This window comes from Electrona antarctica (assembly GCF_951216825.1).
Source record: "Electrona antarctica genome assembly, chromosome: 17".
Taxonomy (NCBI): domain Eukaryota; kingdom Metazoa; phylum Chordata; class Actinopteri; order Myctophiformes; family Myctophidae; genus Electrona; species Electrona antarctica.
In genome coordinates, this window is record NC_136798.1 from 9,167,145 (window position 1) to 9,193,126 (window position 25,982).

A 25,982-nucleotide genomic window follows, 5' to 3' on the forward strand; every position below is an offset into this window, starting at 1 on the left:
GGGCGTTTAAGTTAAATAACTCAGTAACTACAAAACATTTCAAAGTAAAAAGTTCCAGCATGTGTCTCCACAGTAAGCTGAATAATAAAAACTGTGAATGGAGTTTCTAGGTGAAAGTGATTTTTTGAAGTGCCAATGTCTGCCATTGAGCCCCATTGTAAATGTCTCAAATTTGAAAGCACTATATTTCTAAAACTATGAAACATTTCAAAGATTCCTTTTCAGGCAAACATGTCCACCGTAAGATGAACCTAAGTAGGCTAGAATGGGGTTGCTAGGTGTAAGTATGTAGGACTAGTAGCATGCCAAAGTTTGTGCTATTGCCATAGAGAATACATTGGGCGTTTAAGTTAAATAACTCAGTAACTACAAAACATTTCAAAGTAAAAAGTTCCAGCATGTGTCTCCACAGTAAGCTGAATAATAAAAAGTGTGAATGGAGTTTCTAGGTGAAAGTGCTTTTTTGAAGTGCCAATGTCTGCCATTGAGCCCCATTGTAAATGTCTCAAATTTGAAAGCACTATATTTCTAAAACTATGAAACATTTCAAAGATTCCTTTTCAGGCAAACATGTCCACCGTAAGATGAACCTAAGTAGGCTAGAATGGGGTTGCTAGGTGTACGTATGTAGGACTAGTAGCATGCCAAAGTTTGTGCTATTGCCATAGAGAATACATTGGGCGTTTAAGTTAAATAACTCAGTAACTACAAAACATTTCAAAGTAAAAAGTTCCAGCATGTGTCTCCACAGTAAGCTGAATAATAAAAAGTGTGAATGGAGTTTCTAGGTGAAAGTGCTTTTTTGACGTGCCAATGTCTGCCATTGAGCCCCATTGTAAATGTCTCAAATTTGAAAGCACTATATTTCTAAAACTATGAAACATTTCAAAGATTCCTTTTCAGGCAAACATGTCCACCGTAAGATGAACCTAAGTAGGCTAGAATGGGGTTGCTAGGTGTAAGTATGTAGGACTAGTAGCATGCCAAAGTTTGTGCTATTGCCATAGAGAATACATTGGGCGTTTAAGTTAAATAACTCAGTAACTACAAAACATTTCAAAGTAAAAAGTTCCAGCATGTGTCTCCACAGTAAGCTGAATAATAAAAAGTGTGAATGGAGTTTCTAGGTGAAAGTGCTTTTTTGACGTGCCAATGTCTGCCATTGAGCCCCATTGTAAATGTCTCAAATTTGAAAGCACTATATTTCTAAAACTATGAAACATTTCAAAGATTCCTTTTCAGGCAAACATGTCCACCGTAAGATTAACCTAAGTAGGCTAGAATGGGGTTGCTAGGTGTAAGTATGTAGGACTAGTAGCATGCCAAAGTTTGTGCTATTGCCATAGAGAATACATTGGGCGTTTAAGTTAAATAACTCAGTAACTACAAAACATTTCAAAGTAAAAAGTTCCAGCATGTGTCTCCACAGTAAGCTGAATAATAAAAAGTGTGAATGGAGTTTCTAGGTGAAAGTGCTTTTTTGACGTGCCAATGTCTGCCATTGAGCCCCATTGTAAATGTCTCAAATTTGAAAGCACTATATTTCTAAAACTATGAAACATTTCAAAGATTCCTTTTCAGGCAAACATGTCCACTGTAAGATGAACCTAAGTAGGCTAGAATGGGGTTGCTAGGTGTAAGTATGTAGGACTAGTAGCATGCCAAAGTTTGTGCTATTGCCATAGAGAATACATTGGGCGTTTAAGTTAAATAACTCAGTAACTACAAAACATTTCAAAGTAAAAAGTTCCAGCATGTGTCTCCACAGTAAGCTGAATAATAAAAAGTGTGAATGGAGTTTCTAGGTGAAAGTGCTTTTTTGACGTGCCAATGTCTGCCATTGAGCCCCATTGCGGACGGCATAGTATGCCGTCCGATATGGGCTATAGCCCATGGTCATAAATGATGAAAAACGAGGATTTAAAAAAAGACAAAAATCACTCCCGGAGTGATTATCGTCTTTTTTTCAAATCCTCAAAAATGATGGAAAACGGTATGCTATAGTATGCCGTTCGAGACCATGGGCTAAAGCCCATCGTCTCGGAGTGATTTTCGTCTTTTTTTCAAATCCTCAAAAATGATGCAAAACGGCATGCTATACTATGCCGTTCGAGACCATGGGCTACAGCCCATCGTCTCGGAGTGATTTTCGTCTTTTTTTCAAATCCTCAAAAATGATGAAAAACGGCATGCTATAGTATGCCGTTCGAGACCATGGGCTATAGCCCATCGTCTCGGAGTGATTTTCGTCTTTTTTTCAAATCCTCAAAAATGATGAAAAACGGCATGCTATAGTATGCCGTCCGATATGGGCTATAGCCCATGGTCATAAATGATGAAAAACGAGGATTTGAAAAAAAGTCAAAAATCACTCCGAGACCATGGGCTATAGCCCATCGTCTCGGAGTCATTTTCGTATTTTTTTCAAATCCTCAAAAATGATGCAAAACGGCATGCTATACTACAGTATGCCGTTCGAGACCATGGGCTATAGCCCATCGTCTCGGAGTGATTTTCGTCTTTTTTTCAAATCCTCAAAAATGATGGAAAACGGCATGCTATAGTATGCCGTCCGATATGGGCTATAGCCCATGGTCATAAATGATGAAAAACGAGGATTTGAAAAAAAGACAAAAATCACTCCGAGACCATGGGCTATAGCCCATTGTCTCAGAGTCATTTTCGTCTTTTTTTCAAATCCTCAAAAATGATGCAAAACGGCATGCTATACTATGCCGTTCGAGACCATGGGCTATAGCCCATCGTCTCGGAGTCATTTTCGTCTTTTTTTCAAATCCTCAAAAATGATGAAAAACGGCATGCTATACTATGCCGTTCGAGACCATGGGCTACAGCAAAATCGTCTCGGAGTGATTTTCGTCTTTTTTTCAAATCCTCAAAAATGATGAAAAACGGCATGCTATAGTATGCCGTTCGAGACCATGGGCTATAGCCCATCGTCTCGGAGTGATTTTCGTTTTTTTTTTCAAATCCTCAAAAATGATGAAAAACGGCATGCTATAGTATGCCGTCCGATATGGGCTATCGCCCATGGTCATAAATGATGAAAAACGAGGATTTGAAAAAAAAGTCAAAAATCACTCCGAGACCATGGGCTATAGCCCATCGTCTCGGAGTCATTTTCGTCTTTTTTTCAAATCCTCAAAAATGATGCAAAACGGCATGCTATACTATGCCGTTCGAGACCATGGGCTATAGCCCATCGTCTCAAAAATCCGCTGCTCAGCCAGACAAAAATCACTCCGAGACCATGGGCTATAGAATGGGGTTGCTAGGTGTAAGTATGTAGGACTAGTAGCATGCCAAAGTTTGTGCTATTGCCATAGAGAATACATTGGGTGTTTAAGTTAAATAACTCAGTAACTACAAAACATTTCAAAGTAAAAAATTCCAGCATGTGTCTCCACAGTAAGCTGAATAATAAAAACTGTGAATGGAGTTTCTAGGTGAAAGTGCTTTTTTGAAGTGCCAATGTCTGCCATTGAGCCCCATTGTAAATGTCTCAAATTTGAAAGCACTATATTTCTAAAACTATGAAATATTTCAAAGATTCCTTTCCAGGCAAACATGTCCACCGTAAGATGAACCTAACTAGGCTAGAATGGGGTTGCTAGGTGTAAGTATGTAGGACTAGTAGCATGCCAAAGTTTGTGCTATTGCCATAGAGAATACATTGGGCGTTTAAGTTAAATAACTCAGTAACTACAAAACATTTCAAAGTAAAAAGTTCCAGCATGTGTCTCCACAGTAAGCTGAATAATAAAAAGTGTGAATGGAGTTTCTAGGTGAAAGTGCTTTTTTGACGTGCCAATGTCTGCCATTGAGCCCCATTGTAAATGTCTCATATTTGAAAGCACTATATTTCTAAAACTATGAAACATTTCAAAGATTCCTTTCCAGGCAAACATGTCCACCGTAAGATGAACCTAACTAGGCTAGAATGGGGTTGCTAGGTGTAAGTATGTAGGACTAGTAGCATGCCAAAGTTTGTTATGAAAACAGGTATGGACAAGGTTTCCTTGAAATGGCCAGGGTTCATGGCCATATACAGCCATATGGCCATATACACGCTGACTAGACATGTCACAATGAGTGACCATATATAGGGGACATTCCCGTATTTGGGGATTGGTGAGTGACCGGGATTGTGAGTTAGGTGTCAAAAAACGCAAAGTTTCATAGTTAACTGCGACCTTTGGTCGCAACAATAAAATGTCATGAGTATTGAGCACACTAAAATTAGCCTTTAAGAGCATGGCGCAAATTTTAAACTTGAACCAGTCCTCTATAGTTTGTCACCCTCTGAATATCTGACCTCACCGTAGCTTTGTCTGGCTGAGCAGCGGTCATACTCTCCAAATGTCTAACTAACCAAAGCAGCCCCCTTCTAAAAAAAACTATATAATGCATCTATATTAGTTATAAGTGTATGAATTATATGATGTAGGAGGCTATTAGGACCACTAAAAACTGTCATATTACTACTGCAATTTATTTTGGGTTGGGCCTTTTTTTGGCTTAGATTGACTGGCCTAACAGTGCCATGGTACTGGACATGCAAAAGAAATGGGGCATCATCTAAGGCAGAAGTAGGAGGGAACCTAAAAGAAAAAAACCCTGACAAACCTAAATAAGTCCGATCTATCCTACACACAGATGACTCGATTCAAAGTAGGAAAAGCAGGTCTTTATTTTCCCAAGGGCCAGTTAAAACACAAAAACAAAGTCGTGTGCAGGGTTATAATCATCCGTTAAAGAAAAGCCTTGGTAAGGCACATACGTATATAAACTCTTCATAAAGATCCTCATACCAGATATGTACAAATATACCGTGGACTTGTCCAGTGTTATAGACGTGGGTGGTTGACTACAGTTTTCTGGTTTGGGAACAAACTGTCTGCCAGGCAGATTCACTCAAAACGTGTTAACATGACTGTAAACCCTTTTCACAGAATTAAAGTAACACAACTATGAGAAAGACCATATACAGCAAGTTTCTTTTAATACATATTCCACCATCTTGGGAATTCATCACAGCCTGATACAGACAACGAAGCTCTTACTGAGGAGGAGTGAAGATTCTGTGGACAGGACTCCAGGTAGACTGAGTCAAGGACATGGTCAAAACAACACACACAATGGAACTTGAAATAGCTAGGGGTTTTTACTCTCCTTTGAAAATGGAGGGCGAGTATGTCATGTAAAAAGTAAAACTAAAAGAAAACGAATGTAGCCCCTCCTAACTTAATTAATGAGCGACTTCTAGACAGATGTCCACTGTGCCGAAATTAAAGCACAGTGACAGAATGTTCGATGCATTTGATTTCAGTGCACGGATTTCGGGTTTACCAGAAAGAAAAGCAGACAGTGGACAGTGTTATTACTGTACACCATAGAAGTGGAAGTATCATGTAGGCGTTGTACCGTGAACTAGCCGCTATACACTGAAGAGTAATCACTGCACACACACGTACCGCCACGTTCTGGTTCTGCTAACAATACCGTCCACTTCCGTTTTCCGACCAGTTAAAGGAGAATTCCGGGGTAGCCGTTTTCTTACCGTAATCTGACGTTAATATATCCAATAACGAGCGAGTGGTGTGTGAAATATTACGAAACATCCAGAGCGCAGCGCAGCGCAGCTCCGACCGGGCGCGCTGGGTCTTAGGCAAAACTTAACTTAATCACTTATTTATTTACTTATTTAGATCGCTCAAAAAAAATAATCTTTCATAATGACCAAAGACATATAGACGTCTTTTGTCCCAACGTGGCTTCAGTAACAGGGCGATGTAGCCTTGTTAAAGACCCAGCGTACCCGGTTGGGGTACACGTTTGACGCGTTATTGGATAACGTCAGATTACGGTAAGAAAACGGCTACACCGGGATTCTCCTTTAACACAAGCGTTCAAGCTATTCTAGAGATGAGCAATCTCTCCCATGTTTGTACCAGGACAACACAAGTTCATGTCATCCAAGTTGTTTTGGGTCCGCGGGGAGCATTAAAATCCTCAGTTGTGATTCTCTGCACCAGCCTCGGTTTGGAGGCTGCTCTTCCTTTCCGTCTTCTCGTTACTTCGATCGACATTTTCATCTCATCCAGCCACTGCGGTTCATTTGCATGCCGGGGGGAGGAGGCAGGGGCTGCGACTGTCCTGGGGGCACGGGGGGCGGAGGGGGATAGTCATACCCAGCAGGGAGACCAATTCCTGGAGGGGGCCCGTGGCCGGGAGGAGGGTACTCAGGGTAGCTGTGGTTGTAGCCTGGTGGCGGGTAGCCATGCTGGGCCATGCTGTGCGGAGGGTAAGAAGAAGGAGGGGGCGGGGGGCCCGGGGGCGGCGCAGCGGGCGGCGGGTAAGCGTGGTGGTGGTAGGCCGGCATCGGGGGCGCGTAGCTGGGTGGCATGGGGGCGTACGACGGGCCCTCCGTCTTCATCAGCGACTGGAGGCTCTGGAAGCCCTCGCCGGACATGTAGGAGCTGGTGGTGGACATGGTGGGCAGGACGTAGCTGGAGGGCGGGGGCGGTGGAGGCCGGTGGGGGAGGGGAGGGGGCTGGTGAGGGGGAGGGGCGTGTGGGGGAGGCGGGGCTGATTCCACTCCCAGGTCGGCCTCTGCAGGCGGAGCCGGCTGGGGAGCTTTGCGTTCTGATGAGTGAGGGGAAGAGACAGAGAGAGAGCACTTGTGTTAGAGCAGTGATCCCCAAACAATAGGTCAAGATTCAGGTTCGGTTAGTGAGTAAATAAAATAATGTAAAAAATTTACACGGAAATCCATTAATTTAAAAACCTTTTAATAGATCTGCAGGCTCATAAACGCAATACATTGCAAGCGTGTAGATCAGCATTTTTCACCGTTTCTGAAATAGGGCTGTATGTCTTTTTGGAAATTTGGGTCCTGGGTGTGTCACCGCGACACTCTGTTCTTTAGTTATTGAATAGCAGTTGAATATAGTTTGTTCTCGACAAAAATATAATTTTTTATAAATCCTTTTAACACTAGTTCGGACCAGGTTGGATTTGTTTAGACAACGTAATTTCCAAGTGTACTCTTCTTTTAGTAGGGCAGTTCTCCCCAGGTTGACAAAATCGTGGGATGTTTTTTTGTTTTTAATTAGAAAATAATGGCGGTTATGAACTCAATACTGCAGTATGCCTTACACAACCACGGTATGGCAGTAGTGTTATGAACCACGGTATGGCAGTAGTGTTATGAACCACGGTATGGCAGTAGTGTTATGAACAACCACGGTATGGCAGTAGTGTTATGAACAACTGACAGTATACCTTACAACCACGGTATGGCAGTAGTGTTATGAACAACTGACAGTATACCTTACAACCACGGTATGGCAGTAGTGTTATGAACAACTGACAGTATACCTTACAACCACGGTATGTCAGTAGTGTTATGAACAACTGACACAACCACGGTATGGCAGTAGTGTTATGAACAACTGACAGTATACCTTACAACCACGGTATGGCAGTAGTGTTATGAACAACTGACAGTATACCTTACAACCACGGTATGGCAGTAGTGTTATGAACAACTGACAGTATACCTTACAACCACGGTATGGCAGTAGTGTTATGAACAACTGACAGTATACCTTACAACCACGGTATGTCAGTAGTGTTATGAACAACTGACACAACCACGGTATGGCAGTAGTGTTATGAACAACTGACAGTATGACAACACCACCACGGTATGTCAGTAGTGTTATGAACAACTGACACAACCACGGTATAGCAGTAGTGTTATGAACAACTGACAGTATGACAACAACACCAATTCATGCAGACACGCTGTCTGCCTTGACATTGGAGTGAGACTGCCTCCTAGTGGCCACGCAGGAGGTCTCATCATCAGGCTCAAATGAAAACGCTAATGAGATTGTCTGAGAGTCATTAGCAGTGGAATACTTACTTGAATAGTACTTTACTTGAGTATTTGCATTTCTGGATACTTATGACAAATATTGTACTTTTGACTCCACTACAATTCTAGGAAGGGAAAAAGTATTTTCCTATTAAATCCTATTTCAATTATAGCATGTAGATCGTATAGAATAGTATTTCTTTTTTGAAGATTTCTGAAAAATCTTGAATACAGCAATGCATTGATATTAAAAAGAAAATGTATTTAGTAACCCATTACTTTATCTCTAAGTACAAGTTTGTCACAAGTAATATTTGTCCAGCCGTATCTATACTTTGACTGGGGTGGAGTTCCATGTCATTAGAGAAGGAGTGTACTGTGCACGTGTCAGAAAGTCCAACGTCCAGAGACTTATCGCTGGTTACGCAACAGTCTGAGAGGGCTGAAAACCCAGGGTGGCCGACCTGCTCTCCCTCATCTTTAGTTCCAGACAAGGGACCCGTCCAAGACAGCCGTTTGCGGGAACCCCTTTTGGTGTTTTAAGCATCATGTTATATTTTAGCTATTGAAAAATAGCAGATCTACAAGCTCATAGCGCGGCACCGCACTACGAGCTTGTATATCTGCTTTTTTTGAAAAATCTGTGTCGCAAATCTTTGAATATATATTCTTTCGGAGCAAACATTTTTTTGTCAAATCTTTGCTTCTGGGCCTGGGCCGTGGCTCAGCGGTCCAGGCACCTTGGCTGGTAATCCAGTCTGGCAGTGTGCCGCGGGTTCGACTCCCGATCCCGACGGCCTTTACTGCATGTCTTCCCCCCATCTCTCTCCCCATTTCCTGTCAGCCTACTGTCTGTTCCTCCATGAAAAATATAAAATAAAGGCGAAAGCCACAAAAAAAAAACATTTAAAAAAAAATAGAAAAAAAATCTTTGCTTCTGGGTAAACATATTTTCAGATGTGCCAAATACAGCTAATTCTGGGGGTCCTTGACATGAAAAAGGTTGAGCACCACTGACATGTATGACTGTAATTGTTTTTAAATCGTCATCAGGTCTAAATGGTTTTAACACTGGTGTCCCCGCTTTGGGCATGTCGTTGGGGTGCAGACGTTTATCCGACATAACAAAAGTCCAAAAGTTTATCTGACATACCAAGAGTCAAAAAGTTTATATCTAAGCAGTCACGTTCGATTTTCAACCTCCCGTCCAGAAGGCATCAAAGCAGACAACTGAAGATAAACTCACCAGGGGGAGGCTGGGATGTAGGCAATGGGGGCATGGGACTCTCCAGGCGAGGGATCTTCGAGCCAACTTGTTCTGTCAAATGAGACCATTCAGTGAGACGAGAAAGCTTTAACCCATTTTGGGCGGGAACCCCTTTTGGTGTTTCAAGCATTATGTTATACTAGCAAAAAATAGCAGATCTATAAGCTCATAGCTTATAGATAGTAAGAACTTGTAGGTCTGCTATTTTTGAAAAATCGTGAAAATGTGGCGCAAATCTTTCAATATATATTCTTTCACAGCGAACGTTTTAACTCAAATCTTTGCTTCTGAGAGGTTCCTGGAACAACATATTTCCAGATGGGGGTCGATGGCCAATTACATATCTTTGGGGTCCTTGACATGAAATATTGAGCACCACCGATACAGAAACATAAGGTTTTTCAGAAAATTATCATTTAGAAGACATTTTTTAAATTTCGACATCAGGCCTAAATGGGTTAAGCCAAATGTATACTCCGTGGGACGACGCCGTCGCTTGCCAAAAAGAACGGAGCAGCTTGTAAATCCGTTCCCTTTGGCCAGCGAGTCAGCGACAGCCTTGTGTGACGGCGTATACAGTTGCGGAACAGAGCGGTAGACTTGGATTTTTTATGTTTATAATGTCATAATTTACTGGAGCAGAGGAACCAAATAAAACAAGTCCCGTCACAGCAAACTTTCTTGGCAAGAAATGTGTTTCGGTCACTGCTTCCAGGAACACTCATGTCGCCTCTTCCAAAATTGGCATTGTTACGTTTCTAAATGAATTGTTCTTGGCAGCATTTTGCTAACAGTGCACAAACTTGAGACGTTGAGACTAAACTGAGACATCAAACTTTGAAGCAACAGAATGCAGCATAAGCTGCCTGCAGTTATATCCAACGTCTTACCTGGAGGCTTAGGTTCTTCTTTCGGGGACACCTGAAAAGAGAAGACAAATCAATTAAGTCAATCAATTAGAGAAATTAAATCCCATGTCATATGCAGTGTAGTGGTGAAACAATTGATTTGTCATAAAATGTTAGCCTGGTAAAACATCCCGGTCGCTTGAAAGACATGATAATGTGTAGGGATGCACCGAATATTCGGCCACAGAAAATATTCGGCAGAAAATGGCCGAAAATGCATTTTCGGCCTATTCGGTTTCGGCCCGAAAATATATCACAGAATAATGTATGCAATTAATGCATTCAAAAGTGCAATAAATGTATTATGGACCCATAATAGTGATTATTATTTAAGTAAAGTTTTGCCATAATCATGTCTTTTTCCATAAATCAGGTAGCTTTAAGGTACGGCCATGACAGCAATGGTAGGAAAAAAGATATATAATATTAATCATATTCGGTGTTCGGTTTTCGGCCAAATGTTTCCTATATTCGGTATTCGGTTTCGGCCAATAATTTCCCTTTCGGTGCATCCCTAATAATGTGATGTCTCCCGGTCGTGAATTTGCACAACCGGGATGGTTTAGTGATGCCTCATGTAAAGTTTCCGAATATGTGCAGCTATTTATCATCATAATGTGAATGTTCCTTATTACAACATGGAGTTACTATTAACACCCTGAGCGGCATAAACAGAGGTCTCCATCCTATCAAATAGTAACGCTCGACACTCAGGACGGAGATTAATAAAGGGACTGAACTTTATTGAAATCATAACGGAGCGCCTGTTGGGCAACATTCGATGTCATTTCCGGTTGGGACGTCATCCAAAATGTCCCCCCCACATTTTAGTGGATGAGACCAAAAATCTTAAAACGTGAATAACTCTTGATTTAAATTAATCCGTCCAATTCTAATCAAAGATTATGTTTATGACAGCCCATCGCGGTCCCGTCGCTAGTCGCGTTAGAATTAATCATACCTCCCGTTGTTGTCGACCCCCTCGGGGGTGTTTTGGCTACATCTAGCTACTTCAGCTACATCCAAGATGGCACCTGGTGCATCTTGAAATGTGCTCCGTTGCTGCAAATCGCTGGGCGCTCTGATGTGAGGCGATGTGTGCATACTCACATGTGAGCGTTTGAGCGAGCGCAGGGGGCTGCTGCCCAGGGGCGAGGTCTTCTTTGGTGGAGGGGGAGGTGGGTTGGAGGCCTGGGGCAGGCTTAGTGGGGCCGGGGGGGCAGGAGGAGCTGGCGGCTGGGGTGTTGAGGAGGCCCTCTCCCTCTCCTTCTCCTGGATCTGCTGTGGGATGGGTTTATTGCCCTGGGAGTACAGATCCAGAATCTGATGGCAGATATCTGGACACACACGGACACACACACAGACAAGAAAGGTCACCTTAAATCAGACTGGCTGTGTCTACAAATCAAAGAAGAAAATGGGTCGTTTTCCATCAGGACCCACATTGGACAAATTGGTATCACATTTTGACATTTATTTTCCATCACCAGTCTTTGCTTTTACATTCCATTCTTTTGTTTTTAATGACTTTTCCTACCCTTTCATTAATTCAAAAAAATGGGTTGTAGCAGGGCCTTGAAATACACATCTGACTGGAACACGTCTGCTTGTTAACCCATTTTGGGCGGGAACCCCTTTTGGTGTTAGCATTATGTTATGCTTTAGCTATTGAAAAATAGCAGATCTACAAGCTCATAGCGCGCCACCGAGTGGCGCGCTACGAGCTTGTAGGTCTGCTATTTTTGAAAGATCGAAGAACCACTGACATAGAAACATAGCTTTTTCAGAAAACTGTCAGGACGTAGAAGACATTTTTAGAATCTGATCTCAGGTCAAAATGGGTTAAAAGAGCAATAAACTAAACATAATGGAGCTCAATGTTCAGTGACATCACGGTGAAACGGCCACTTAGGAAAACGACCTTCTCAAATCAGATGAATTGAACACATGGCACAGCAGGTGTTCACATTTAGACGATCATGTCAGTGTCACAGCAGAACAGCAGCATTTTCTGGACTGAGTGAGGCGCGAGGTTTTGAGTTGTGACACACAAACACACACATTACTAAAATAATAAGACTAATATGGGGGAAACCCATGTGAAAACCCTGTCGACATTCTGTAAGCCGTTTACCACAGTGTTCTCAAACATTTTCCTGATGATGTATTCCGCCATTTGAAAATATTTTACGTCGGGGACCCCCATAACAGAACCTTTTTGAAAAGCAGCGTATGTACAGGCTCACAATGCCCACACAGAGTTTCTAGATCAGTTATTTTACGAATAGCCAAAATATTAAACGGATTAAATGTTGAAACTGTTCCTCGTTTTGCTGGGCCGCCCAAAGACTCCTCTGAGTCCGTTTGCAGGAATGTCTTCTAAATAAATAAATAAATAAATCTTACATTCTTATATTTTTCCTCTGTAGTGTTAGCTTGTTATACAACCAATGTTTTTTTTCATTGATGAGTTTATGTTGGTGGTTCTCAAAGTGTGGTCTGGAGACACCCTGTGGTTCGAGTGGGGGATCCAGTTGGTCTCCAGATAAATAAATAAACCAAATGGACCTTTACAGATCTGTAACTCTGAGTGTGTACAAATGGACATGTGTACACTATCAGAGTTATGTTGGCCCGTGACATAATCATACATACCAGGTATTTGTACAATGTACATACCAAATACCTTGAAATTAACACTAATTATGCTAATGACGTGTATACACATCTTTTGAATCAAAACCACGGGGTGCCTTGGACGTGTACTGTATAGAGCGTTGCAGTCCCGCCTCCTACCCTGGACCAGGAAATGAAACCCAATGCATTTTTCCCATAGACATTTCTTAAAGTATTTATTTAAAGACGGTTACGCCGCGGACAAAGCCAACTCGAGTCGTGACAACTCATGACGACACAAACAATATTTTGGACCAAACAAATAATTAGAAAGAAGAAAAAAACGGCAGGTTACAACACTTTTTGTTGTTTTTCTTCTTTGTAATTATTTGTTTGGTCCAAAATATTGTTTGTGTTGTCATGAGTTGTCACGACTCGAGTTGGCTTTGTCCGCGGCGTAACCGTCTTTAAATAAATACTTTAAGAAATGTCTATGAGAATAATGCATTGGGTTTCATTTCCTGGTCCAGGGTAGGGGGCGGGACTGCGACGCTCTATTGGGGTCTTTAGGTCCTTTTTAATGATATCAAACCATATTATATAAATCTTTTTTTGGCCTTTCCTTCTTCAGCGATCCTAGACCGGTTTCGCACATGCGCACTGCCGTTCAATTCCTTGTTTACTGTCCGACAAAAGTTGCTCATAACTCTAAATCTACGGCGCTCTCCATGGTTTTGATCATAACGCTGATGTTCTGTATACATAAGACGAGGTAGCAATGCTTACAAACAGGACGTTTTTAAAAAAAATGGTTGGACCGTTCAGAACAGCAGTGTTATTCGTTTACACTGTAAACGGACACTTTTCATGCTGTGTAAACTTCACAGCATGAAAAGTGTCCACACGTCAAAATGTCCAAAGAATACCTTCCAGGAGCTCCACTGGGACGTCCTGGACAAACTGTTCCCACCAGCGGCGGGACGACTGCTTGGCGGTCCACTCCTGGATGTCGAACTTGCAGAGGCGTCCGGCCAGGTACATGACGGCCACGGCTATGATCTCTGGCTCCCACTGCAGGGACAGCATGGTGCACAGGCTGCCAGGGAGGACAGGTGACATCAAATTAACATCTGCTTCATTTATCTATTCATCTATTTATTTATGTTGCGAGGGGTCAAGCCTTGGACATATTTTGGATCATGATGGTATACATATAGATATAATAGACTGACATTTTCTTTTTCTTCTACATATAGTAGGGTGTACTGTATATAGTTGGGCGGGAACCCCTTTTGGTGTTTTAAACCTTATGTTATAATTTAGCTATTGAAAAATGAGCTTGTAGGTCTGCTATTTTTGAAAAATCGTGAAAATATTTATTTCAGAAAACTGGAGGATTTAGAAGATTTTTTTTAAATTTCAAGGTCAGGCCTAAATGGGTTAAACAAAGTATTAGGCAACATAGTATTGTTGCATAGCATCTTTCATACCATTAATTGCAGTATCGTCCAAAAATTCACATTCTTATTAGTTGAGCTGTGAAGCAATGCAAAACTATTGCAATGAGGTTGTAATGTATTCATAGTTGCACACATGTCTGGCCCCTTTGTCCATTAGAAATGTGCTGTGAGATGCACATGCAACCTCCATCTCTCTCCCCCGGTTTCCTGTCTACATACTATAAATCTATCAATAAAGGCAAAAAGGCCCAAAAATATATACAAAAAAAAAAGTGTAGCGGATGCAAGGCTTGGGTTGTGTGTGTGTGTGTGTGTGTGTGTGTGTGTGTGTGTGTGTGTGTGTGTGTGTGTGTGTGTGTGAATTAATGATTTTATTTACGTGTCTGACTGCCTCTTGCAGCCCATCCCTTATGGGATTATTCAGACACAATTTAGAGTACAATATATTTCCTGTGCCAACACGTAGACACCAAAATATTAAACAAAAGTAAATATCATACAATGTATACATAACATAATCAAGAGGACATTCAAGTAGTCAATTTTGTCGAGATAGAGACTAAAGTGGAGAGAGAGCGAGTGCGTGGGTGCATGAGTGACTGAGTGACTGAGTGACTGAGTGTGTGAGTGTGTGAGTGTGTGAGTGAGTGAGTGAGTGAGTGAGAAGTGGGTGACAGAAAAGGGTCCCACGCCTGTAGCTCACCTGTCATTGACAAAGGTCCAGGCCATCTGCAGTACTTTCTGTACTTTATTCTTGTCACCTTGAACAGTAATAGCAAAGATTACCAAAAAATAATAATAATAATTGTACCAACTCCCATTTACATTAATAAAGTCCACACAGAGACATGGCTTGGAGCCTGGTACCTTTGAGCTGCTTGACATAGCGCAGCAAAAACATGTACGGGTGCTCCACCTGCAGGTCAAACTTGATGGTCTGTAGCAGGATCCGTTCCAACACCATCACCTCTTCCTGCTGACACCGGAACACAGGCAACTCATGCACCTATATTGGTGTACGATAAATAGTAGCATTGTTGGCTTGTATCTATTGGGCATGTACTTTTTAAATAACTACAACTTGCTATGTTTTCAACCGATTTTCAAACGGTTTGGTTTGTTATAAACGTCAGAGATGTCAGCATACTTATATGCTTTTTTATAACATTCATATAAGAAACAACATTAAGCAGATAAGTACCCTAAATCATAGCCACGTTGATAACGTTTTTAATAAACCAAACTGTAAATTGTATTTTTGTTTGAGCTGATCACCAGCTACGACAGAACGTACTGTACTGTAGGACTGTAGCAAGATGGCCGCCGGTGAATGACGCCGGAGACACCGCCTTGCACCATCTAGCCTTTATATATGTCTATGTGAAAACCGAAGGAAGGTTTCTAAACTATAACCATTCTTCCAGCAAACACCCAAAGATCTATTTGGGGCTTAATCATAAATAGCTTCACCCCACAAGCTATTCTTATTCTGTTCCTTATTGCAAAAAGTAATCATTCATAAACTCATCTAATATTTATATTTTGTGTGGACCCTGGACATTCCTGAAAAGTCATGCAGTCGGTAAGTGCATGTCCTACAAATGTCTGGCTATTATATTCTAGCTAACACAAGGCTATACTTACACTGTTCTATACACTGACACCACGCTAGACAGGAACGCCCAAAAACGTTGCATCCGGTTTTAGCCTGGGGTAAGAATTTTCTATGGCTGCCAATGCAACTTGGTCCAATCCTTAATCACATACGGACAAACATCTATGCCGATGCTATCTAACTTGCGGAGGTAGCGTGCCTTGTCAAAGGGCAACAGATCTTTCAACGTATGGCATTGCAAATACGTTTGATAATCGCTACTCTGCTCAATATTGTTTTGAAAATGCCGCAAATTGCATTGCAGTGAACGAGCGCAAATCACAACTTCCCCCGGTGGTGGGCGGAGTCACAGTTTGAGGTGCTGTTTACGCGCCGTGGTGTCAGTGTATATGCCCTGGAACAATTTGGGGTCATAAAAAGGAGCATGTGGGTTCATTACATAGAATGAAATGTGTTCAAAAGTCATCTCAGGTTTGTAGAAACAGACTGATAAAAGAGACACTAGACCTTTGGGTCGTCTCCAAACTGAGCAAACTGTACGTCGTTCAGTAAGCTCCGAGCCGTTTTGATGATGTCTTTACATTTCTTTGGGGTCTCCTCCACTTTCCCTGCCAGGAAGAGGCAGCACGCACCTGTCACCTGTTGGTGGTACAAGTCATATGGTTGATCATACATGTGAAATACACAGCACATAGGACTACTCAATGGCAATGAATAAAATAAAGCAATAGTCATAAAAGTCAACATAACTCACATATCTGGGGAATTGCTTGAAGGAATGGAACATGTAGAAGCGATGAAAGTAGATGATTCCAGTGGCCAGTGTATCATAGTGTCTGGAAATAAAGTCAGGAATTTTACAAAAACAGCACTTTAGGTCAGCACCTCTGACCTTCTTACCCATTATCAACTACATTAACTAGCATTTCTAGCATGTATTGGTAAATATCTGAATCAACCACTTCAAAAATAATATTAATAATGGATTTAGTGGAAATGGCATTTCTCACAATTTGTCACAAATGTGTCCCATTGCAGCACATTGTGATCTGCTACTTTATTCACTATATTTGACATGCCCAAAATAGGGACAGCGGGTGGAATGTGGTTATGGATAACTTACAGGCCAAGTCGGGTCCCCACGTCAAAAATGAAACGGGCCCCCTCTCTCCGGTAACGAGCCTCTGTGCCCGGGTCCAAGCCCTCGGACTGGGACGGGGTGTGGGCCAGGTCCTTCTTGTCCCAGTACCAGCATGGCTTGATGTGCTCTAGAAATGTCTGGCCAGATAGAGACGAGTTCTCCTTGTAGTCCTTCATTGGTTGTGGAGAGGCAACGACGGACGGGCCGGCTGCACTAGACTAACAGATGAAGAAAGAAAAATTAGATGACAAATCTAAATCTAAATTGTTTGCTATGATGAATAGTATAAATATGCCAATCTACAATCTCACAAGCTAACTTTATAGATCTGCTATTTTTGAAAATGTTGAAAGCAACTATATTTCGACTATAATGACATGCCCAGAATAGGGATGGGATGATCATGACAGGTTGGAAGTGTTTACAAAGCATTGCAGAGCGAACACCTCAGAGGACAGGAGTATTAAGGCCAGTTTATGCTTTAAGCAACAAGTGCTGATTGGCATGGTACGCCGCACCATGCCACCACGCTGTGTCTCACGGCATCCTGAGTTTTGAGCGTTCATACTGCCTGCAGCTTGCCGACATTGTCGCCACAAAATATGGATGTAATCTTGTGCATCTCCGTGGCAATGGAGCTTACTTCGTCCTCCCAATCAATCAAGAGTAAAGCAACATGATTCCTTCTTCATCTTGCCCTGAACTCTGTGACTCTACCCAGACCGGTATGGGTGTGATGTCTCCAGGGATCGTCATTCTTTCGACAAACTTAAGTTTTATTGTTATAATGTTGACACTAGTGCTGCTCAGTGGCCTCAACAGATTGAGGCCACAGAGCGTACTCTCATACATGCACACTGTAGGATAAGATATGTGTTAGTTACATATCTAGCGCAGAAAAGAAGACTGAAGAATATAGCAGCTCTTTATCACATTAGTCTACTTGCCAGCCCATAGAGCCCCATTGTGAACCCAGACATGTTGAGTACACCAAGGTTTTATGTTAGAAATGTTGGGTCCCCAGCATGTAGAAACTGCTGGATGCTAACTTGCATATGTTGAGCAATTTTCATAATTGGCATAATGTAACCATACCATTACCAACCTATAGGGCCCAGCAAAATATCCCAAAAGGGGCGTAAACATTTGTCGCTTCCAGCCTGCATCCTTGTTGTGGGGCAAGCAGGACCCTAGAGACACAGATCAATCACTTTGATAGAGTGACATGATGAGCTTGAAGCCTAAACAGTGACTTGCTATTACACTACTTTAATGGTGCAGAATTGCTCGGTTCATACTTGTGCCATAACAGAAGGACTTTTGTTATGGAAATAATATATGTCCATCCGGGTGAATGTATATCTTAGAAGTTTATTCAGAAGAACAGCAACAAGCAAACAACATCTACTAGTCTAGCAGGCTTAGCCTGCATCACTCCAACTTTCTCTCTCAGTACATCTCTCTCTCGTCGTCTCCATCCCACCAGCCTACCTCCGCTTCTCCGTAGGTCCTATTCAGGCCCAGCAGGGTCTCATAACAAACAATAGGTGTGACATGGTCTTTTACATATAGCTTGATCAAAGGGTTGATTGGATTAAGACAGGCTTTTAGGCCAAGGTGTTGTTGCTCACAGACACGACCAGACAGACTAGCATGGAACAATATACTATATAGATAGTCTTCATATTTCCCACAACATTCCCCCATTTCGACAATCTTGTCGATATAGAAATATATTTTGACAATTTGTCGAAATTACAGAAATATGAAATAAAACGAGTTACATATACAGGCATTAAGATTACATACAAACAAATGCATGCCTAAAATCTAAATTTAAACATATACAGTGTCTTTCCACAGTATGAAAAAATGATACAGAGTTCACAAGAATACATAATTGAATATGGACAAAATAAAAAATAAATTAACATTCATTTTCTAAAGGGAAAATATCAAATACTGGCCACATATTTGACTGTCAAAAACCCTGAAATCAATGCATGTCATAATAATAATACAACAGTCCAACAATTTGCGATAAGAAGCACAAAGATAAATAAATGCAACATTAATTCATTCATTCTTAATCTCACAATACAGTTATGGAAAGATTCCCCTGAAAAACATAATTACTCTATTAAATGTACCCTTACATTTTATCACCCATGTGAATACATACAACATTAGCGTCTGAACAAGTAGAACATGTAACATATATGATAGGCATCCCCGCAGGTTTATTTTTGTATTGGAATATCCCATATACGTATAACTAATCACAAAAATAACAGACACTGAAACGGCTTGAAAGTCCACAATTCCATACACCTCTATTAGATGTCTAATAATTTAACCAAGCCAGGCTGCAAAAGTCCACAATTCCTCACACCTCTATAGGTAATAATTTTTAAAAGCAGCCATTTCCCATGTCTATTAAACATTAAACACATTGTCCTTGTACTGCGACTCCAAGTTACCTCATCATATATTCTCATTTCTAACTATACAATGGCCATATACTGTATATTCATAAAACATGGATCCTTTGACATAAAGAATAGAGACATAAATCAATTCATAAGTTCATATAATATAAAAAATACGTCAACCAAAACGATCAAATCAACACCACTCAAACTTAAATGCCTTAAAAAGTCAAGTCAGTATCACTTAACATAACAATCATCCAATAGGCTACTCTATTAAATATTCAAAAATGCTAAATAAAATCAATTCCCTTCAAAACGTCAAAAGCCTACAGTATATGTGCACAAGAAAAGGTTCTAACAAAACGTCAAAAACCTACAGTATGTGCACAAGAAAAGGTTCTGGACATGATAAATGAACATCTGCAGTTTGTTCATTCAACATGGTCCAGAAAATCCACTCATGTGAAACACAAATTATTTATTATCTACCTTACAATTTCAATTTAATTTTATTCTCTGTTCCCCCACTCTCACTTACATACAAGTGTCTGTGAGTGAGAGTATATTTCCAACATAGCAAAAATAGCAGATCATATATTGAGATTTTAACTTGCTCACTGGTAAGTTTGAAAAACACTGATCCAGCAGGATAAAATCTTAGTATTTTTACATTGCTTACTATTAACTAGTACCTACATTTGAAAACTGGGACTGGGACAATGTAACTGGGTTGTTTCACTTTGTAGTAATAATTCCTTCACCCTACTATGACATAAAATGGGTGTCACATGGATCCCAACCGCAAACGGTTTTGGTGGAGTGACAATGGTCTGATTTGAATCTCTATAGCTTACCCTACACTACAGGTTTAAGCCCAGTCCTTTGAAATACAGCCTGGTCAAAAGACCACATAGCCACAGGTGAGACCCCCCTCAAGGTGCCAGTTTTTGCTTTTGTTTTGTAGGGGGAAAAAAATGCTGCTTGATAAATTATATGCCTACACAAATATTTTGAATGTTTTAGCTTCACAAGAAAGATTTTGATATTGCTTAATAAAGGCTTGAATCCGTGGGCCCGTGGCACACACATCCTTTCTGAGGTTGAGTCAAAGTGTTCTTGCACATTGGCAAAAAATAAATGTTTCGTCTCAGAGTCCAGCTAAATAACTTTAGTGACAGAAGTACGTTACTGGTTGGAAAAACGGGAGGTTGAATCAGCAGGATCTCATTGTCCCCTGACCCTTACTAAACAAATGCAGCAGGGCTACCATTTCTGGACATTTTGAATAAAGTCACTTGTCATCAAACTTGCTAGAAGTGAGGGCGCTAGTTCAAATGTACTGGTCTGGTATTGTTGTTGCATTAGAATGGAAAACAACAAAGCTGTTGGCATTTACCTCCCATGGCAGTTGTGACGGATATGATCCCCACTACCACAGTTGTAGCAAAGTTTCCACCGTCTTCTCTCTCGGTCTTGCTTCTGCCTTTGATGAAATCGCCATCCATCTTGCCTTCCGTGATTCCTGCACTGTTGTTGCTGGAAATGCGTCTGTCGTGCTGGAACCTGCTTTTGTGGAATCAGCTCCTTGTAGAGCATCTGTGGTGTTGTCATAGCGTGCCCCTCATAATACATCAGTTGTGCCGTTTCCAGCTTCTTCTTCCGAGTGTCTTCCTGTGTGATTGCAAACCTTTCTGCATGTTCCGCATGTGACCAGACCAGGTCCAACTCCATACTCTCCCAGCCTATGCATGATGTCATGACTCCGTCATGAATGGATGGCAACAATCCATGTACCAAAACATTCTTTAATAGGTGGTTGTATGCTGCATTATCATGGGTCAGGCCAGCATGTCTGTTGAAACACTGCTCCATCCTCGTTCTGTAGATGTCACAGCTTTCATTATGTTTCTGCTTAATGGAATGGATTTTATTCCAATCTGTACGGACTGGGTAGGCCTCCCTTATCCTCGAAAAGAGGCCATGTGCATTTTGTAACTGTCCTGTGACAATTTCCTTCCTTGGTCAATCGCCTTTCAGGTGTGGCCATTTCAGTTTGAAAACTTTGCGAAACACTGTTTCCAACTCTGTTGCGGATGGCTGATACATTAATATTAAATCCAACACGGATGTACACCAGCGTTCCACATTTTCGGTCGGACATGGGAGATCCTTCACAATTTCCCTTACTTCTTGGGTCCAGTTGTGTCGGACCTGGACTGTTTCAGAGTAAGCATCACAGATCTCCTCTGCAGCTTCAGCAGGAGGTTGTGGGTGTGGATTTGCAGGATACGACATTAGTGAAAATGTCTGATGTGGCCCAGCTTGGCTGTGTGTATTGATCTTGTGTGGGGGGTTGGTTTGATGAGAAAACTCTTCTAGCTCTATTTCCCTCCAGCTCATAAGTTTATCATGTGCACAAGGGTTGGCAGTGTGTACATCTCCATCTTCCAGTCTGGAGCCATCACAACTAACGGCCCTCGCAATTGTGTGGTTGTCTAACTTTTGTAGGGCTGTGACAAGCTTCCCCAGGGTTCTACTCAGCTTTTCCTGTAGAGAAAGTACCGTGGCTTCAATCTGTTTCCTTGTCCTTTGTTCCTCTCCAAACTGTCCCTCTCTCTTATAACTCAACTTGCCTCCCATTGTCCTCCTAAGTATGGTTGCAAAAACATCTACTTCACCTTTATTTCAGTCCTTGTGGTTGTGTCGCCGTAGTATGGTTAGTTTCCCTTTTGCTTGATGTGTCTTCCATCTTCTCGAACTGTTCCTCCAAAAATCGTCAGAAAGATTTGTTAGTCCTGAGGTTCATTTGAATGGAGTTATCCGCTTCAGCAGAGTAATCCAGTCCCATCTGGGGTGCCAAATTGTTATGGAAATAATATATGTCCATCCGGGTGAATGTATATCTTAGAAGTTTATTCAGAAGAACAGCAACAAGCAAACACAAACAACATCTACTAGTCTAGCAGGCTTAGCCTGCATCACTCCAACTTTCTCTCTCAGTACATCTCTCTCTCGTCGTCTCCATCCCACCAGCCTATATTATTTCCATAACACTTTAGAAGGAAAGATTTTATTGTCTGGACTTTCTATCAAACAATCAAGTATCAAGCAAATGTGCACTGACGGCGCACAGAACCATGGATGCATAACAGCCAAGCACTGGTCATTTAATTAAGCCACATACGCATTTATATAATCAATGAGGTTTCTATTTTAATTGGGTGTCTAGCTGGTCATGTCATGATTTTATTTATATATTTATATATCACTATTAGTATAATTGTAATCCATCTATTCTACAGTAGTGAGCTTGCAGATCAGCTATTTTCAATGAACAGATTTAACTTTAAAAACCACCCGATCAACATTGTATTGTATCTTGATAGTGTTCTTGATTAATGTATTCATTCGTTTAAATGAACACCCAGAAAATAGCCAAAACGTCACTGCTCTGCAAAAGACGTAAAAGTATACCCTGGTGAGCTGCAGATCAGCTATTTGCAATGAACAGAGTAAACGTGGAGATTAATAAGTGTAAGTGTTCTTGAATCATAGCCTACCATGTGTTTAGGCAAATGGGCAATCAAATACAATACTGTAGCCTACATTGTCAACATTTGAGCACCCACCAGCAGATGTAAAATAAACATGGGGCATGAAAGATTTCTGCAGATGATTCGCTAAGCTATTTACATGTATAATAGTTTGTTTCTTCAATAAGGTATCAGTTGTTGTAGCCTTGAAAGTGGGGCAGTAGCTGTCAAAATCATCTTTCCATTCTGTGTGTGAGTGTGTTCATAATATCCCCGATTTTGCGGAGATAAAGCTCTCTTCCTAATAGCTGTACGTATGTTTAGCGTAAGCCTTGTCTTTCCATTAGTTTTCCGTTCAATCTTTAGTTGGCAAATGAGTAATTTTACAAACGCAAAGCGTGTGAATTATCATTCACACAGTTCAGCTCTGGTTCAGTTTGCCCCACAACACGGCTAGGGGGCGGAGATCAGAGATCTATGACGAGTCGTTGCTGGAAACTATAGAAAGCAAAACAAATCAAATTTTCATCATGCTTTATGTAGCATGTGACGTGTCAAACTAGGGGGTTTTCATGATGCTGAATCCATTCCAAGCATTAATCTTTCCAAAAAAGCACACTCCTTGGGCTAAAAACAGCCATAGCCAGTTAGCCCAAATGTGCTGACATCATCACATTTGTGGTGACGGCTATGGCCGTTTTTAGCCCAAGGAGTGCATTTGACATGCTACTTAAAGCATGATGAAATTTTGAATTGTTTGCCTTCTATAGGTTGTTAATGGTATGGTCGCATTATGCCAATTATGAAAATTGCTCAACATATGCAAGTTAGCATCCGGCAGTTTCTACATGCTGGGGACCCATACTCAACATTTCTATTCTAACATAAAACTTTGGTGTACTCAACATGTCTGGGTTCACATTCTGGCAAGTGGACTACATGGTCAGGTCAGTTTTAACAATAACAATGTTTTCGATCCAGTAGCGGATGATGTGTCGTCTACTCTCCTGCTGTAGAGTCACAGACAGGAATACCAACGAAGTTGCCCCATTACCAAGTCGCCCGGGGCGTACAGCCAGCGGAACTGCTCAGCCTGGTATTCCTAGTATACCATTCCTAAGTAACCTAAGTAAATTATGCTTAAACGGTTAAACCTAACCTTATTCCTAACCGTTAACCTCAGTAAAACGGGGCCAAAACCTAAACTTATTTCTAACCTTATTCTCAGTAAAACAAAATAAAGAATACAAGAACCGCCGCACCAAGCGGTTGACGTGTCATGAGGTCGGTGGAAAAAAACGAGGGTGAGATGGATTATGGGCGACGGTACTTGTTGTTACAGGCCTTTACTGATCCGGACACCAGAGGGGAATTCAGTTGCCATAAGCAGCACCACAGTAACGAGTAACGAAACAAAAATACAGATAAAAGGTACAGTTCTGGTAGAATAACTCGAATTAGTAGCCATCCATCAGCACACAGAGAGGGAACATTACACAACCTGTGTCCAACTGGCCAAGACAACAGTCAGGTGTTCAAATAATTTACCAACAACAGCAAGTATTTGAAGTGTTAAAGAGGCCAGTACAGTCAGTGTACACACTAGCCTTGACACAAGACTGTCATGTGTCAAGACAGGTGACCAAGTTGTGACCCAAGGCTATGCCTATGTGTACACAATGCAAGATTACACATCACCTGCTATCTAGTTCAAATAGACAAATAGCCTAAAAGGCCGTTGCACACCAACACTGTTACCTTTGACGATTGACGAGATTGACGATTGACGAGACATCAGTTGCTTCAATAAGGTCCTGAAAGTTAAACTACCTGATAGTTTATATAGGTCGGTCACAGGCTCACAGCTATCTTCTACGATTAGTACAAGTTAGCTTCGTGTGAACCTAATACATCAATAATACTTAACTCTATCATGCCATCAACAGGATAGGATATTATGAGAGCATTCACATCAATGCACGGCCGTTCCAAAACAATCGTGATCAACACCACGTATTGATACCACCAAACGCAGCGTTGCAGCAGCACTGCAGCAGGCTCACAGTCACATCACAACAAGACAAAGTTACCGTCGGTCTGATAACTTGATAAGATGCTACCCACAAGCCACCATACATGGCACACGCACACACACATACGCGCGCGCACACATGCACATACACAGTACACGCACACGAAGGATGCCTCAGTGATGTCACACCACGGCTTAAACAACCATACAGAGTTCACGCAACAACTCGTCGGTGAGCTTGTAGATCTGACCTGCCATTTACCGTCGTAAGACGGAGCATAACATTAGGCATAAAGAAGATCTGTAGGCACAGTACCAGCACCATCCTAATTAGCTGGTTTGATAATCAAATATAGGTCTAGTCCCGCGTAATGAGACAATGGTCCTTATGGACGGAAGCGTTTGAAAATCGCAGAGGCAACAGTCTGGGAACGCGAGAGACTATAGGGTCAGACATGTACAAAATAACAAATAAATACATACTACATCGATACAATAAATCGTCAGCTGAATACATTGTTGAAAGGCTCGCCTCGCTCCCCAGTCCCCATGTTATGATGCTACAGTACACACACTAAAAGGCTAAAAGCACCAAACCACACCAGTTGCAAGTGCAACTCCTTCCTTGGGACAAAGGCCGTTGTTGACCAAAACGGTTCTGTCCCAAATAAGGAAGGAGTCGCACTTGCAACTAACTGGTGTGGTTTTGGACTGAATGGTTGTTGATAGCGATGATGTCACTGTTCCTATCCTTAGTGTCATTATCCTCAGCTAGTTAATCTCGCCTCATTCGAGGCAAAGGAGGTTAATGCTAGGAACTTTCCAAGCCGACACAAAACCATCTAGGATCTGATTCTGTCCGCCCTCTGGTCTGGCGACTCCCCGTTTTGGTCTACAGAGCATTGTGTTCTTACCTTTAACATGTAGCCTTCTGCGTAGTCGACCGAATATTCACAGTTGCGAGTGATTTTAGAATCATTCGGGGTGAGTTTGCTTAGCAAGTATCAAGTAGCAGCACCCATTGTAACAAGGGCACCGCCATCTTTGAAATCGTCACGGCACGTACGCCGTAACG

General features: G+C 41.6%; 1 protein-coding gene across 3 annotated transcripts; it reads right to left on the reverse strand.

Annotated features, from left to right (window-relative positions):
* Window positions 1-4,693: 4,693 nt before the first annotated feature.
* On the reverse strand, window positions 4,694-25,982 carry ccnk (cyclin K). 3 transcript variants are annotated; one of them, XM_079525587.1, is made up of 11 exons: window positions 25,822-25,982; window positions 16,893-17,128; window positions 16,524-16,605; window positions 16,277-16,408; window positions 15,022-15,127; window positions 14,858-14,915; window positions 13,621-13,790; window positions 11,189-11,415; window positions 10,061-10,091; window positions 9,150-9,221; window positions 4,694-6,666 (listed from the first exon to the last, which is right to left on the reverse strand). In XM_079525587.1, the coding sequence occupies exons 1-11, from the start codon at window positions 25,828-25,830 to the stop codon at window positions 6,113-6,115; spliced, it is 1,677 nt and encodes a 558-aa protein (XP_079381713.1). In that variant the 5' UTR covers window positions 25,831-25,982; the 3' UTR covers window positions 4,694-6,112. The 3 variants fall into 3 exon arrangements, with proteins under 3 accessions (XP_079381713.1, XP_079381712.1, XP_079381711.1); XM_079525586.1 differs by having other exon boundaries at window positions 15,022-15,130; XM_079525585.1 differs by having other exon boundaries at window positions 15,022-15,160.

Bases quoted from the DNA above. Each gene is read 5' to 3' on its own strand.
- ccnk (XM_079525585.1), bottom strand. The intron at 16,606-16,892 runs GTAAGTTATCCA...CTTTATTTCCAG, and splicing joins GTGGGGACCCGACTTGGCCT to ACACTATGATACACTGGCCA. The intron at 9,222-10,060 runs GTAAGACGTTGG...CTCATTTGACAG, and splicing joins AGAAGAACCTAAGCCTCCAG to AACAAGTTGGCTCGAAGATC.